The sequence below is a fragment of the Aphanomyces astaci genome (assembly GCF_000520075.1).
Source record: "Aphanomyces astaci strain APO3 unplaced genomic scaffold supercont1.1, whole genome shotgun sequence".
NCBI lineage: Eukaryota > Oomycota > Saprolegniomycetes > Saprolegniales > Verrucalvaceae > Aphanomyces > Aphanomyces astaci.
In genome coordinates this window covers 509531-521766 of record NW_009798264.1, presented here as the reverse complement: position 1 = coordinate 521766, position 12236 = coordinate 509531, and the positions used below count along the sequence as shown (strand labels likewise).

The 12236-nt window shown below is 54.9% G+C and overlaps 6 protein-coding genes across 9 annotated transcripts; 4 read left to right on the top strand and 2 right to left on the bottom strand.

Moving 5' to 3' along the window:
- Nucleotides 1-16: 16 nt before the first annotated feature.
- On the bottom strand, nucleotides 17-987 carry H257_00195 (hypothetical protein). The gene has a single exon (XM_009822760.1). The coding sequence runs from the start codon at nucleotides 951-953 to the stop codon at nucleotides 189-191; it is 765 nt and encodes a 254-aa protein (XP_009821062.1). The 5' UTR covers nucleotides 954-987; the 3' UTR covers nucleotides 17-188.
- A 113-nt stretch (nucleotides 988-1100) lies between these two features.
- On the top strand, nucleotides 1101-5124 carry H257_00194. Of its 2 annotated transcripts, XM_009822758.1 has the most exons (8): nucleotides 1101-1728; nucleotides 1791-1926; nucleotides 1975-2036; nucleotides 2111-2640; nucleotides 2690-2891; nucleotides 2953-4578; nucleotides 4667-4822; nucleotides 4893-5124. In XM_009822758.1, the coding sequence occupies exons 1-8, from the start codon at nucleotides 1122-1124 to the stop codon at nucleotides 5018-5020; spliced, it is 3447 nt and encodes a 1148-aa protein (XP_009821060.1). In that variant the 5' UTR covers nucleotides 1101-1121; the 3' UTR covers nucleotides 5021-5124. The 2 variants fall into 2 exon arrangements, with proteins under 2 accessions (XP_009821060.1, XP_009821061.1); XM_009822759.1 differs by having other exon boundaries at nucleotides 2953-4822.
- A 371-nt stretch (nucleotides 5125-5495) lies between these two features.
- H257_00192 (hypothetical protein) lies at nucleotides 5496-8095 on the top strand. Its single transcript, XM_009822756.1, has 2 exons — nucleotides 5496-6570; nucleotides 6642-8095. Exons 1-2 carry the CDS (start codon nucleotides 5506-5508, stop codon nucleotides 6990-6992), a joined length of 1416 nt encoding a protein of 471 aa, XP_009821058.1. The 5' UTR covers nucleotides 5496-5505; the 3' UTR covers nucleotides 6993-8095.
- Nucleotides 7071-8086, bottom strand: H257_00193 (hypothetical protein). The gene has a single exon (XM_009822757.1). The coding sequence runs from the start codon at nucleotides 8068-8070 to the stop codon at nucleotides 7216-7218; it is 855 nt and encodes a 284-aa protein (XP_009821059.1). The 5' UTR covers nucleotides 8071-8086; the 3' UTR covers nucleotides 7071-7215.
- A 318-nt stretch (nucleotides 8096-8413) lies between the features above and the next one.
- On the top strand, nucleotides 8414-11551 carry H257_00191 (hypothetical protein). 3 transcript variants are annotated; one of them, XM_009822754.1, is made up of 16 exons: nucleotides 8414-8538; nucleotides 8585-8809; nucleotides 8856-9118; nucleotides 9165-9269; nucleotides 9328-9403; nucleotides 9455-9581; nucleotides 9624-9782; nucleotides 9854-10028; nucleotides 10095-10366; nucleotides 10447-10588; nucleotides 10652-10718; nucleotides 10790-10855; nucleotides 10926-11023; nucleotides 11102-11207; nucleotides 11265-11379; nucleotides 11426-11551. In XM_009822754.1, the coding sequence occupies exons 1-16, from the start codon at nucleotides 8459-8461 to the stop codon at nucleotides 11477-11479; spliced, it is 2130 nt and encodes a 709-aa protein (XP_009821056.1). In that variant the 5' UTR covers nucleotides 8414-8458; the 3' UTR covers nucleotides 11480-11551. The 3 variants fall into 3 exon arrangements, with proteins under 3 accessions (XP_009821056.1, XP_009821055.1, XP_009821057.1); XM_009822753.1 differs by having other exon boundaries at nucleotides 11102-11379; XM_009822755.1 differs by lacking the exons at nucleotides 10790-10855; nucleotides 10926-11023; nucleotides 11102-11207; nucleotides 11265-11379; nucleotides 11426-11551 and having other exon boundaries at nucleotides 10652-10744.
- Nucleotides 11552-11825: 274 nt separating this feature from the next.
- On the top strand, nucleotides 11826-12163 carry H257_00190 (hypothetical protein; the record flags this gene model as incomplete). The annotated part of the gene is made up of 1 exon (XM_009822752.1): nucleotides 11826-12163. One exon carries the CDS (start codon nucleotides 11826-11828, stop codon nucleotides 12036-12038), a length of 213 nt encoding a protein of 70 aa, XP_009821054.1. The 3' UTR covers nucleotides 12039-12163.
- Between the last annotated feature and the right edge of the window lie 73 nt (nucleotides 12164-12236).

Below are 12236 nucleotides of genomic sequence, written 5' to 3'. Positions count from 1 at the left end.
ACTTGAATTTTGAAAAACGCGGTTGATCATTATCCGGAAATGATTACTAGCTATCCGGACGACGAGTAGATTTTGCGGGGTTTCGGGGTTTACACTACTTCGACATCATCGTCGCATGTTACATGGCTTCACAGAAGCTTCCGGCGACGCGGGTGTCCATACTTACGCTCGTCCCATGCCGTCGTGGGTCACTTGGCTCCAAAGCACTGCCAATACGCATTTTCGTGCAGCACTCGGTCATGGTGGCTTGGCCGCGCACTCCGCGACGCAAATGGGTTCGCTTCCATGGTCCACTGCCAAGAGATGGGCACTTCGACGTCAGCAATGGCGTCACTGTCGTCGATGGCTTCGCATTCGTTGTACGAAGTGACAACGATGGGTGCATGGGGGGCCTCCTGCACCATGCGCTGGAACGTCGGCAGCCACTCGTCGTACCCCCAGACGCCAGCGTTGAAGCAGAACAGGACCGCAGGGGAAATATACGCGCGGCTGCGCAAGTACTCGTCCCACAGCTCCGCTACGTATTGAACGCGCACGCTCTTTCCATTGAGAAGAGACACATGCTCGTTTTTGCCATGCAACTTGCGCGCGACGTTCGGCCCGATAAACACCAGCACGAGCTCGTCCCATGTGTTGGTTTGCCCTTGAGACTGGAACGCCGCGACGAGTTGGTCAAATATTCGCAGCGTCTCTGACACTTCATTTCCTTCTCGGAAATCGGCACCCACGATGTGCAGCACGAGTTGAACATGGGGGTCGACATGGTCTGGAAGCTTATGCTTGTGCTTGTGTAGAGGTGGCGTCGGATGCAGTAGATGCAGTCGCTCCAGAGCCTTGAGGACGGTGAAGGAGCGTGAATGGATGTTAGTCAGGTCGTCTGACAAAGTCGTTTGCGTGAGTGGCGTCTCTGTCCAGTCTTTCGGCGGCGTCGTCCATGTCGACGCGGTGGTCATGTCGCTGCGCCAGTGGATTCACAGTCACAACCACAGTGTAACCTTTCGGCATTTCATTTTTTCATTTAAAATACGCATTCCGCCGTGAGTATTTTAATATTTTTACTCAAATATTTAAAATAAAATACAAAGTCAAAACTTTTGCATTTTCGCCTGCGCAGGATTGCCATGTTGAGCAGCAAACTGCCGAACCCGAAGGTGGTGGTGGAATGGTGTCCGCACGACAGCGGTCTGTTTGCAGTCGGGTCGGATGCGCTCACACTATTTGAATGTCAAGTGGATCGAGACGTGTCTTCACCCGTGCATGCCTCTGGTTTGTCCGTGCGCCCGTCGCTCGAGCCGTTGTCTCCCCGCAAGACAACCCAGCGCCGCAGTAAGGATTTCTTTCGGTCGTTGCAGACCGACGCCGAGGTATCCCAAGTTCGAAGCATGCAATGGTGCCCATTGCCACAGCAATTGATTGCCGCGGGGGTCGGGACGGGCAAGGTTGTGCTCTCGGATTTCACGCAGCCTGTGGTGGAATTGTTACCCCCTCGAACATCCGCTAGCATGACCATGTCTGGCAAGGCGCCTCGGCCGTCCATGCATGGAACCATTGGATGCAACACTGTATCATGGAACCAACAGAACCCTCACCACATCGCCGCCGGGTTTGAAAAGGTGCGCGCTGACTGCTGCGCCTTTGTGTGGGACCTCACGACCCAAGCCTCGATTTCGTCTGTGACTTCTACTCCCCTGGACCTCCTTGACACGACCAAACCCAGCTCATACCGCGGTAGGATGTCCTCCTTCCTCTTGTACGTTCATGCCATCGCTTCACGGATATTGGTCTCCAAGGTCACGGGTATTCGTCGCCGCAGCCGCAGCCGCGCCCCACACTGACAAACGAATTGGCCAACTCGGAAGCCGTTGTGGCGCTGGACTGGCTTCCGTCTGAGCCATCTTGCTTGGCCACGGGCACTGGCTTCAAATGGTACCATATCACGTCCATTGTTGGAACTCACGACACCACTGTATGTAGGCTTCGCATCTACGATATCCGAGCCAAGACGCGGTTCATGGAGTTTAGCGCGCACACCAAGGGTACTTGACAACCCCCCACCACCTCCATACTGCTGCCTTTGTTACCTAACTTTTGATGGGGCGACCGATTGTAGGGGTGTACGGGGTCGTATTCGACGTGCACCGCCCGCACCTGCTCGCCACGTACAGCGACGACCCCAAGGAACCGATCAAAGTGTGGGATATTCGGTCGATTCAGGGCGCGAGGCACGAGAACGAGCCCGTCGTGACCATCCCCGTGTCGAAACTCGTGTCTCAAATCGCGTGGTCCCCCACCCAGGCCGGCATCTTGGCGTCCACTGCCCTAGACGACCGCGCAATTTCGCTGTGGGACGTCGAGCACCAGATCCAACTAGCCACGTCGACGCCACCGTCCCCGTCCGTCCTGAGCAAGCCGTTCAAGCGCCGATCCACGCACGAGCCCGTGTTTGCATTTGCGTGGCAGCCAGGAAGCACCAGCGTAGACGAGCCACCCACGTCGTGGAACCGGATGCTGTTCTCGACCATCGGAGGCAAAGTCGAAAGCCTGTCGGTTCACGACACGATGCCATTGGCGCTGTCGTCGCAGCACGCGCTTGGCTTTGCATGTGGCACGCTCCTCTTTGCCGATCGGGTGGACGACGACGTGCGTACCGTTTTGACTTATTAGTGTTGTTTCCCAACAAAACTGGTAGATTCCCAACGACATTGCCGCACACATGATGCGCCGCGTCCGAGCCGGTTACTCCATGAACGTGCTCACGTCACTCCAACTGTTTATAAAGGACGACCCATCTACCCGCGACCTGCGCTTTGTGTGGCAGTGGGTTGACCAAGTTGAGTCTCTACGCCGTCTGTCGGTGGCTCAAACCGAGATTCCCAGTCTCGAATCTCGAGGTGTTCCAAATACTTTCTCTCCATCTAATGCCTTCTACTCCTCAACTACGCCATGGTATAGGCGGCATGGCCATCCAGCAGCGCGCGCCGCTCCGCGCGTGGCCCGTAGACCCCCAAGCCCTCGTGTCCGCTGGCGTCCAGCATCTGCTCGGCCTGACCACAGTGCCGTCCACGTCCGTGCCGTACGAGACCTCCCTGCGCGACCCGGTGCTCGGCTGCCTCGTCTACGACAGTCTGGGCCGCCGCACCGCGCTTCTTGCGTGTCAGTGGGATCCAGAAGGGAGCCAATCGACAACGTCGTTGCACTTTAGCAACATGCCGCGATCCGCCTCTGGAAAAGTTGGACTGAACCAAGCCCCGGGTGGGTCGTGGCACTCGCTGTACGACGACAACACCGACGGACCTACGTCGTCTACCAACAACAACGTGTCATCGCACCACACGGCGCTGCCGACGTTGCAGTCGTTGATGTCCCAGTGCGAAGCCTCGCTGGACTTTGACCGGGCCGCGGCACTCGCCGTATTCCACGGTGACGTCCAAGCCGCTGTGGCGGTGCTCCAGCGAGGCGCCGAGTGTCCGACCCCGTCGCCGACTCGAGACGTCCGTCAGCTGGTGGCCATGGCTGTCGCCGGCTACTCCATCGGCACCACCGCCCACAACCCGCTGTGGAGCTCCATGTGCCAGCAACTGCTGCGGCGTCCGGAGATCCAGAACCCTGGGACGCCGCGGTACCTGCACGCGCTCTGCTCGTTCTTGGTCACTGCGCGGGAGCTGAGCGCCGTCACCCATGCCGCGGCCCTGCCGACGCGCCCTCCCCGGAACAGCACCGTTCCCAACTCACTCGCGTTTCGCCGCCCGTCCGCGACGCCGACGACCTCATCCCCCGAAGACCCGCCTCTGTTTACCGCCATCTTGCACGACGAGTCACTGCTCTTGTCAGATCGGACAGCATTTGCATGCCGGTACCTCCCCCTCGATGCCCTCTCTCGGTTCATCGACGTCTGTGTTGAGACGTGCACTCGTCAAGGCAACCTCCAGGGCCTTCTTCTCGTGGGTCTGGAGCCGTCAATCTTGCAGGAGTACTTGGATCGCACGGGCGACATTCAAACGGTGGCGCTGCTCGTGGCCCGGGTGGCGGCCACGTCCGAAGACACGGCGCTGGTGTACGCCAAGTGGATCGCCATGTACCGAGACCTGCTCAACCAGTGGCAGCTGTTCCACCAGCGCGCGCTGTTTGACGTGGGGCGGACGCAGCTGGAGGGCCAACTGAATGGGTTTCGCGACGTCGCCCTCGCCCTTAACCACCCCATGGCGACGGAGACCCGCGCGGTCATGTCGTCGCCGCCGCCCCCGCAGCTGTACGTGCGCTGTAACTTTTGCGGGTCGTCGCTGTCGCTGTCGAGCTTACTGCGCGTGGGTGCCGGCGACTGGCTGCTCAAAGCCAAGCCCAAACTCAACAACTGTCCGAGCTGTAAACGTCCGCTTCCCCAGTGCGCCCTCTGCTTGCTTCCATTTGGCACGCTCAATCCGTACTTGGAGCTGGCCATGCGCAAAGGCCAAGACAAGAAACATGCGCTGATGGAACACGATTCGGCCACGTCATCACCATCTACCCCCGACAACCTGTCGGACCTGTCGAGCATTCCGTTTGTCGAGTGGTTTACGTGGTGCCAAACGTGCAAACATGGTGAGCTCTCCTACTATAGCATTAAGATGTTGATATGGGGTTGGTTTTTGGATCTGTGACACGGGGCTGGGGTTGGGGTTGGTTGTAGGGGGCCACGCCCACCACATGGCGGACTGGTTTGCCACACACGAAGTGTGCCCCGTGTCCGACTGCGACTGCACATGCAAACGCCTTGACGTCAACAGCACCGTGGGCTGCGCCCCGTCTGGCCCAATTGCCCCTCTAGACAGAACCGCTGGCCCTCGTACGTGATATGTGATGATGCATCGTCGTGTGGGTTGAATGAAATTGACATATTTTGTGCGACTATGTAGCTACCGCCACCACGGCGGCGTCGCCACTCACGGCCAACCGTGTCCCAGACAACCACATCAAATCGCCCAATCTACCGGCGCTCACATCAAGCTTATCGGCCATCAACCTAAGTGGCCTGAGCTTTTGAATACAGCTTAAATTGCTTGTCTGCTGTGCACTCGCGAATAGTACAGTAACTGTAATAATGTCCGTGCGAATGCAGCATATTGGTTGCACCGCTAGTCTTATTGGTATCGCAGTACCTACAGTACTACGTAGTACATCTTTCTGGCCTTTACGATAACGCTATCACTGCTGAGCTACGATAGATGGCACGACTCCATCTCTACTCCCTGGGGACTACCCGGTACTGTAGCAGAGGAGCCTCGTGAAGGCCAAGTTAAGGTCACAATAAATACTGTACCGTACGTAGCCTGGCGCGAATATGGCCGACGTTCACAGACAAGTCACCCCAGAAAAACGCATACTGGAGTATATTGGTCTGACCAATCACAACCCGTCAACGTTGTATAAGCCAATCATACTCCTGACGTCACGTTCAGCGGATGACACGTCGTTGTATCCGGATGGCCTCTTGCGCTCAAATCCGTCAGTTTCGATTTCATCATTCGAATGGCTCCGCAAAGCGAACTTCGCCAACGTGCCGCCGCCGCCGGCGGGACGGAATCCAAGGACCTCAAGAAGACGTTCACGTGGCAAGAAGTGGCCAAGCACAACCATGCGGGAAGTGCATGGATGATCGTGCGCAACAAAGTGTACGATGTCACGTCGTGGGTGGACAAGCACCCAGGCGGAGCCGAGATGGTAACCTTGCACTCTGGCCGTGAAGCCACGGACACGTTTGACTCGTACCATCCCTTCAGCGACAGGGCCGAAAAGGTCTTGGCCAAGTACGAAATTGGCACGCTGGCTGGTCCTGCCGAGTTTCCTGTGTACAAGCCCGACACTGGCTTTTACCGCGAATGCCGCAAGCGCGTGGGCGAGTACTTTGACAAGAACAAGATCAATCCCCAAGCTGGTTTTGCTGGTTTCTGGCGCATGATTGTCGTGATGGCCATCGCCGCCGCGACCTACTACGGCATGCACTTTTCCACCATCTTGGCGGTGCAAGTGGCTGCCGCCGCCATTTTCGGCGTCTGCCAGGCGCTTCCCCTCCTGCATGTCATGCACGATTCGTCTCATGCTGCGTTCACCAAGCAACCGTTCATCCGTGAATTCACCGGTCGCTTGTTCATGGACTGGTTCGCCGGTGCGAGCATGGTGTCGTGGCTTAACCAACACGTCGTGGGCCACCACATCTACACCAACGTCGCGGGTGCCGACCCCGATCTTCCCGTCGACTTTGAAGGCGATGTCCGCCGCATCGTGACGCGCCAAGTGTTGAAGCCCATGTACCGCTTCCAGCACTTGTACCTGCCTCCGTTGTACGGGTTGTTGGGGCTGAAGTTTCGAATCCAAGACTTCACCGATACGTTTGTGAGCCTCACGAACGGCCCCATCCGCGTCAACCCCCCCAGCCTGTCGCAATGGGTGCAGCTCATCCTGTCCAAGTCGTTCTGGGTCTTTTACCGCGTCTACATCCCCCTGGCCGTGTTTCACATCCCCCTCTCGTCGTTCTTGCCGTTGTTTTTGGTCGCGGAATTGTTTACGGGGTGGCACTTGGCCTTCAACTTCCAAGTACGTACATACATGTACATTTTGTTGGTTTCGTATCCTTGGCCATGGTAACGTGATTGAATTGTGTGTAGGTGAGCCACGTGTCGACTGAATGCACATACCCCAACGGCAGCGAAGTCAAGACCGTCCTGGATGACGAGTGGGCCGTGTCCCAAGTCAAGTCGTCGCTCGACTACTCGCACGGGTCGTGGCTCACGACCTTCCTGGCAGGGGCGCTCAATTACCAAGTCGTGCATCACCTGTTCCCGTCCGTGTCGCAGTACCATTACCCGTCCATCGCGCCCATCATCATGCAAGTGTGCAAGGAATACAACGTCCGATACCCCATCTTGCCCACGTTTACGGCGGCATTTGGCGCGCACTTGGACCACCTCAAGGAAATGGGCCGTCAAGGTGTTCCCGTGTCGGTGCACATGGGATAAACAACAACCGAACGTGTAATGTGTCCATGCAAGATGGTGAAGTTTGAAACTACTAAGAGTCACAACAACAATGATGATGCTTGGATGTGTTGTGTGGAATGAACGTGCATATTGCAATCCAGTGTGACAATAGCAACAACAATAAGCGATCACAACAGCTGCTTGGCTAGGCATTATTATATACACTGTATGACAGCACGGACACCGCCCCAGCCAGTCAGCCTTAGACGGTTTGGTACGCGCTGCGGAGGGGCTTGGTCTCCACAGAGTCGCCGCGGATATGGTCCACGTTGCGCGCAGTGTGGTTGAATTGGACGTACGCGCCGAGGAGGAACAACGCGACGGTGCCGCCCAAGTAGCCCCACCACGACGTCGGCACCGCCTCGATAAACGACGCCGTGGCCTCGACATCCGTCAGTTGCTGGACCGTGGGGTACCCGCCAATGAAGTGGCCCAACGCGCCAACAAAGATGGTAGCACCCCCGAAAGAAGTGGCAATGACAAGCGCGGGCTTTTCGAGGTAAATGGCCGCCAAACCGCCCAAGAGCGACCCGACAATCAAGAACCCGTAGTGGTAGTAGATGTGGTTCACACCACCGACGCTGGCAAAGACGGACGTGACGAGGAGGAAGGCCGCGGCCCCACCGGCGACGGCGCCGACGGCGAAGATTCCAACGTCGTAGAAGTACACGACCAAAATGGCCGCGATGAGCCCACCAATAAAGAACCCGACCAAGGCAGGGCTTTCGTTGGCAAACACTTGGAGCAAGATGTCGTACGAGAACACGGCGCCCAAGAAGAACGACGCGATGAAGAGGACAGGGTAGATCAACTTGTAGCCGGCAAACGTCACGGCCAACGTGGCCAAGATCGCGATGGCCGCAATGATGTTCTTCAACCACCGGGCAGTGGCCGAGTCACCACCAGCCAGCTCGTCGATGATTTGGTCACCAGTCTTGTTCAAAACTTGGTCCACTTTGGAAGGAGGGATCGTCGTGCTGGCGGTCTGGGCCACCACGAAGGCAACGCACATGAGGGCCACAAGCACATGCTTTGCAAACGAACGGGTAGGGGCCATGACTTCAGGGAGAAACTTGGCAACTGACTCATGCGCGAAGGGAAGGCTACAGACCAACATTCTAACGGCTGCACGGCATACAAACATCAAGTGTTGGGAAGTGGGAAATACACATTGGTGCACAATATAATGGGAAATATGGTCAAAAAGTGTATCCACGGTCGTATTACAGTAACCTTGGAACTATCAATTCTCATAAATCACTTCTGGAGGAACAGTACTTTGTTAAGGCAAATGCTGTCAATGACGTGATAGGTGGCCTGGGATAAACAATTGGGATATTCATTTTCGACATGGAGGACCTATCCGGATAAACCCGTGACATTGAAACAATGTTGGCTGGCGCTGATTTTGAACAGTGATCTTGAGCGGCAACGTCAACAACGCCATGCCAGTGGAAGTCCAAGTGTTGAGCGTGGCATCCACGGAGATGTCGCCTGCAATCATTGTAACCGAGGAGAGCCAAAGGTATAGTCTGCGTGGGTTGAGTTGCATTGACGCCCATTCATTGCAGGTATCTCTTCAATGCTGGCGAAGGTCTCCAGCGATTGTGCATGGAACATCGCGTCCGCTTGGCCAAGTTGCATCACGTGTGCTTGACGGAGCTCACGTCATCCACCGTGGGTGGCCTACCTGGCTTGATCTTGACTGTGTCAGATACAGGCAAGAAGGGTCTGAATGTGTTTGGTCCATCTGGAACGAAGTCGTTCATGCGTGCTACTCGGCACTTTTTGCACAGGTAGCGTGAGCATTGCCGTCGTTCTCGCCAACTCATAGAGTATTAGACCCGACTTTGCCATGGACATCCAGGACTTGACTCCTTCGTCCGCCAAAGTTGTCCACAACGAAAGTTTGAGTTTGCAGCCCGTGGTCGTAGACGATGCGTACGCTTCAACCACGACCACCAGCGACACCAGTCCGTCCCACAAACGAGCCAAACTCATGACGACTGCAAACCCAACGACCAGTGTCAGCTACATTGGTGAAACGCCCACGCAGCGGGGGAAATTCCTTATCCAAAACGCCCTGGCGTTGGGCGTGCCAAAAGGTAAGATGATCCTTCACATCATGCAAGCCTACCATCATACTCGTAGGTCCATTGTGCGGTAAATTGCATCGTGGGGAGGACGTTGTGATCCAAGTGGACGGAGTGTCTGTGACTGTCAAGTCGAGTGACTGTGTGTCGTCGTCGGTTGCAGGTCATTCATTCGAATCTCAAACGTACAGTGGAGTTATCACGTTGTCACATGAAAATAGGCTCCGCCTTTGCTATCGTGGCATGTCCTACGGTGGGCACCATTGATTCCCTCGTTCAGCAGCCTCAGTTTGCTCGGTAAACACGCTGCTAACGTCATTCTCATTGAGCTTCGAACACAACGTCTAGGTATCAACAACCTAATTCGGTCGTGAGTATGACCTTGTTGGTGCATCTGGGCAACACAGCAGTTCTCGGCCACCCACACTATATCCAGTGGGTCAAGTCGTTTGGACCCCACGTCCACCACATCTTGGTACGTGATACGGTGTCTCAAGTATATTATCATGCCTGGCAGGTAAACCACCCAGAATGCCCGCAATGGTCCGTGTTCCGGTCGAGTGCGACGCTGCAAACCCAGTTGCATCACCTGTTTCCGTCCAACTTCGCCGCGCCGCACCACGAAGTGGCGCCCGTGGAGCGTGTCACCGTTGCTTTTGGAGACGCGACGATTGGAGTACAGTAAACCTAGCCACACCCCGCAATCTATCTCATGTAGTGGGTGGAATCGCTCGCGTACGTTCGTAGCTACCACTGCTCAAGTACATACTCACCCCTTCCGCCAAGCAAGGCCTGGATCGATCGCTTGTCATGCAACCATTGGACTTGCCTGCCATCCACATGGACACCGAGCAGACGTTGGCGACCGCAAAGGTTTCGCTCACCCACAAAGAGGCCCCCACAATCACCGCAAATGATTCGGGTATATATTTCAAGATTCTAGTTTTCCAGTTGGATAGACTAAAGATGCGTTTTGCTCACGATGTAGATACCGTCGACGGTCGAGTGACGTTCCTGGGCACCGGATCGGCCATACCATCCAAGTACCGCAACGTCACGTCCAACTTGATTGCAATCGGGTCGAGCTTTCTCCTCTTGGACGCTGGCGAAGGATGCTATGGACAACTCTTCCGCCATGTTGGCGGGGACGATGGAAAACTGAAGCACTTGCTGGAGAACCTACATGTGGTGTGGATTTCGCACAACCACGCCGACCACCATTTGGGTCTAGTGCGGCTCTTATCGCAGCGGAATCCGTTGGTAAGTTAGTAGAGTCATCATATTTGCCTGTGAGGTCGTGGTTGCATCTTGATGAAGTATGGACTGACTTGATGTGGTAGTTGCCGCCCGTGGCCATCATTGGGCCGACTGCCGTGTTTTATTGGCTCCAAGAGTACGGACGCATCGATGCAACTGTGGCAGACAAGTACCTGTTTGAAAACAACACTGCGTATGACATTCGACACAACCCCACCAAAAACTGTACGTACAGTAAATATGTACATCGTATATTTCAGCCAATTCAATATTGTTTTGCGTCCGTAGTGGACCCGTTTGGCTTGCACAAGCCCACGATCGACGGCATCTTGGCCACATATTTCGGCATCGCTACGTAATTATATAGTGGTTTTGGCTTGCTTTGGGTACTAACGATGGTGATGATCGTATCGCCCGCCGCCATAGATTTGAGTGTGTACCCGTGAAACACTGCTTCCAGTCGTATGCGGTGGTATTCACACTTATGAATGGGTAAGTAGTACTCCGTCGCATGGTGATGGACGGACTTGTGCAAACTGACGAGTTGGATATATGCATGTAGGTTCAAGTTTGTGTTTTCGGGCGACTGCCGGCCAAGTGATTTGCTGGTGGAACACGCCATGGATGCACACGTGTTGATTCACGAGGCGACATTTGAAGGTTGGACAATTTGTAGTGATATGTTGGCATATGATCAAATGATTGAAAGATTGATCGAGTTTCTGATGGGGCTGGTAGAAAGCATGGTGGACGAAGCCAAGAAGAAGGACCACTCGACGACAGAGGAAGCCATTGACGTTGGCATCCGCGCGAACGCCAAGCACATTTTGCTGACGCATTTCAGGTATAACGTTGGTCCTTTGAGTCTATATAGATTGTACATACAGGCTAAGGTTTGCAGTCAACGGTACCCGAAAATGCCAAATTTGAGCGCAGACACGTTGGAGCGCGTCATGACGGCCCTGGACTTGATGTCGCTTCCCTTGGACGCGTGCCATGTCCCGAATATGATGCTCGTACGACGTCCACGCAAATCAAAGCGAAAACTCACAGCAAACGTAGGCATGCCAAGCGTTGATGCCAAGTGGAAGCGACGGCGCAGACGAAGACCAATAGACCCCCCATCACTCCTAGTGCAATATCGTACTTCGAAGTAATAGATTCTAAAACAAGGCAAGTTCACCGTGATTTCCTTAACATTTGGACGAATACGTGATCCATTCTCAGCCCAAAGTCAGCTATTAATTGGCGCCTGAACAACAACATGTACATAACGACGTGCAAGCAAGTCCGTCCATCACGGCATCGCATGTTGACGCTATTGGCTGGTTTTGCTAAAGATAGCGTGGGAGAGGACGGCATATACATGATGCACGAACGCTCGAGCAGAAGTTGCCGTGCAGGTTCCCCACCAACTGGCATCTTCCACACGCTCCGCTGTATCGGCATATTCCAATTCACCATGTCGAACAACAAAACGCGCACCACGGGTGTGCCAAAGTTCCTTCGCCACCTCTACGCCATCCTCCACACCGAGGACTCGTCCATCATGTCGTGGTCCATGGATGGCATGTGCATTCAGCTGTTCAACGTCAAGCGCTTGGAAGCCGAAGTCAGACATGGCGATAGCATGCTTGGGTTGAACAGACGGGTTTACATGTACAGTACATTGTGAACTTTTGGCAGAGTCGGCTACACTTGCATTCTTAAGGCTTTAATCGCGAATACTCGGTATGGCCGCTGGTTGGCGATCGTTCGTTCGTTGAAACAAGCGTGAAACGCACATTTGTCAAATGGTACTATAGTAGCTTATATACAATGTGAGTACTGTAGCTACTACTATTCTCGCTCGCCTTAGTGATAATTGTGTGGT

What these genes read in the sequence shown, in the direction of transcription:
- H257_00195 (XM_009822760.1), bottom strand. Translation starts at nt 953, where the DNA reads ATGACCACCGCGTCGACATGGACGACGCCGCCGAAAGACTGGACAGAG.
- H257_00194 (XM_009822758.1), top strand. Translation starts at nt 1,122, where the DNA reads ATGTTGAGCAGCAAACTGCCGAACCCGAAGGTGGTGGTGGAATGGTGT. An exon ending in TCCCAGTCTCGAATCTCGAG is followed by an intron (nt 2,892 to 2,952) that starts GTGTTCCAAATA and finishes GCCATGGTATAG; the next exon opens with GCGGCATGGCCATCCAGCAG. An exon ending in AGACAGAACCGCTGGCCCTC is followed by an intron (nt 4,823 to 4,892) that starts GTACGTGATATG and finishes GCGACTATGTAG; the next exon opens with CTACCGCCACCACGGCGGCG.
- H257_00192 (XM_009822756.1), top strand. Translation starts at nt 5,506, where the DNA reads ATGGCTCCGCAAAGCGAACTTCGCCAACGTGCCGCCGCCGCCGGCGGG. An exon ending in ACTTGGCCTTCAACTTCCAA is followed by an intron (nt 6,571 to 6,641) that starts GTACGTACATAC and finishes AATTGTGTGTAG; the next exon opens with GTGAGCCACGTGTCGACTGA.
- H257_00193 (XM_009822757.1), bottom strand. Translation starts at nt 8,070, where the DNA reads ATGGCCCCTACCCGTTCGTTTGCAAAGCATGTGCTTGTGGCCCTCATG.
- H257_00191 (XM_009822753.1), top strand. Translation starts at nt 8,459, where the DNA reads ATGCCAGTGGAAGTCCAAGTGTTGAGCGTGGCATCCACGGAGATGTCG. An exon ending in CCCACGTCCACCACATCTTG is followed by an intron (nt 9,582 to 9,623) that starts GTACGTGATACG and finishes CATGCCTGGCAG; the next exon opens with GTAAACCACCCAGAATGCCC. An exon ending in TATCGCAGCGGAATCCGTTG is followed by an intron (nt 10,367 to 10,446) that starts GTAAGTTAGTAG and finishes TTGATGTGGTAG; the next exon opens with TTGCCGCCCGTGGCCATCAT.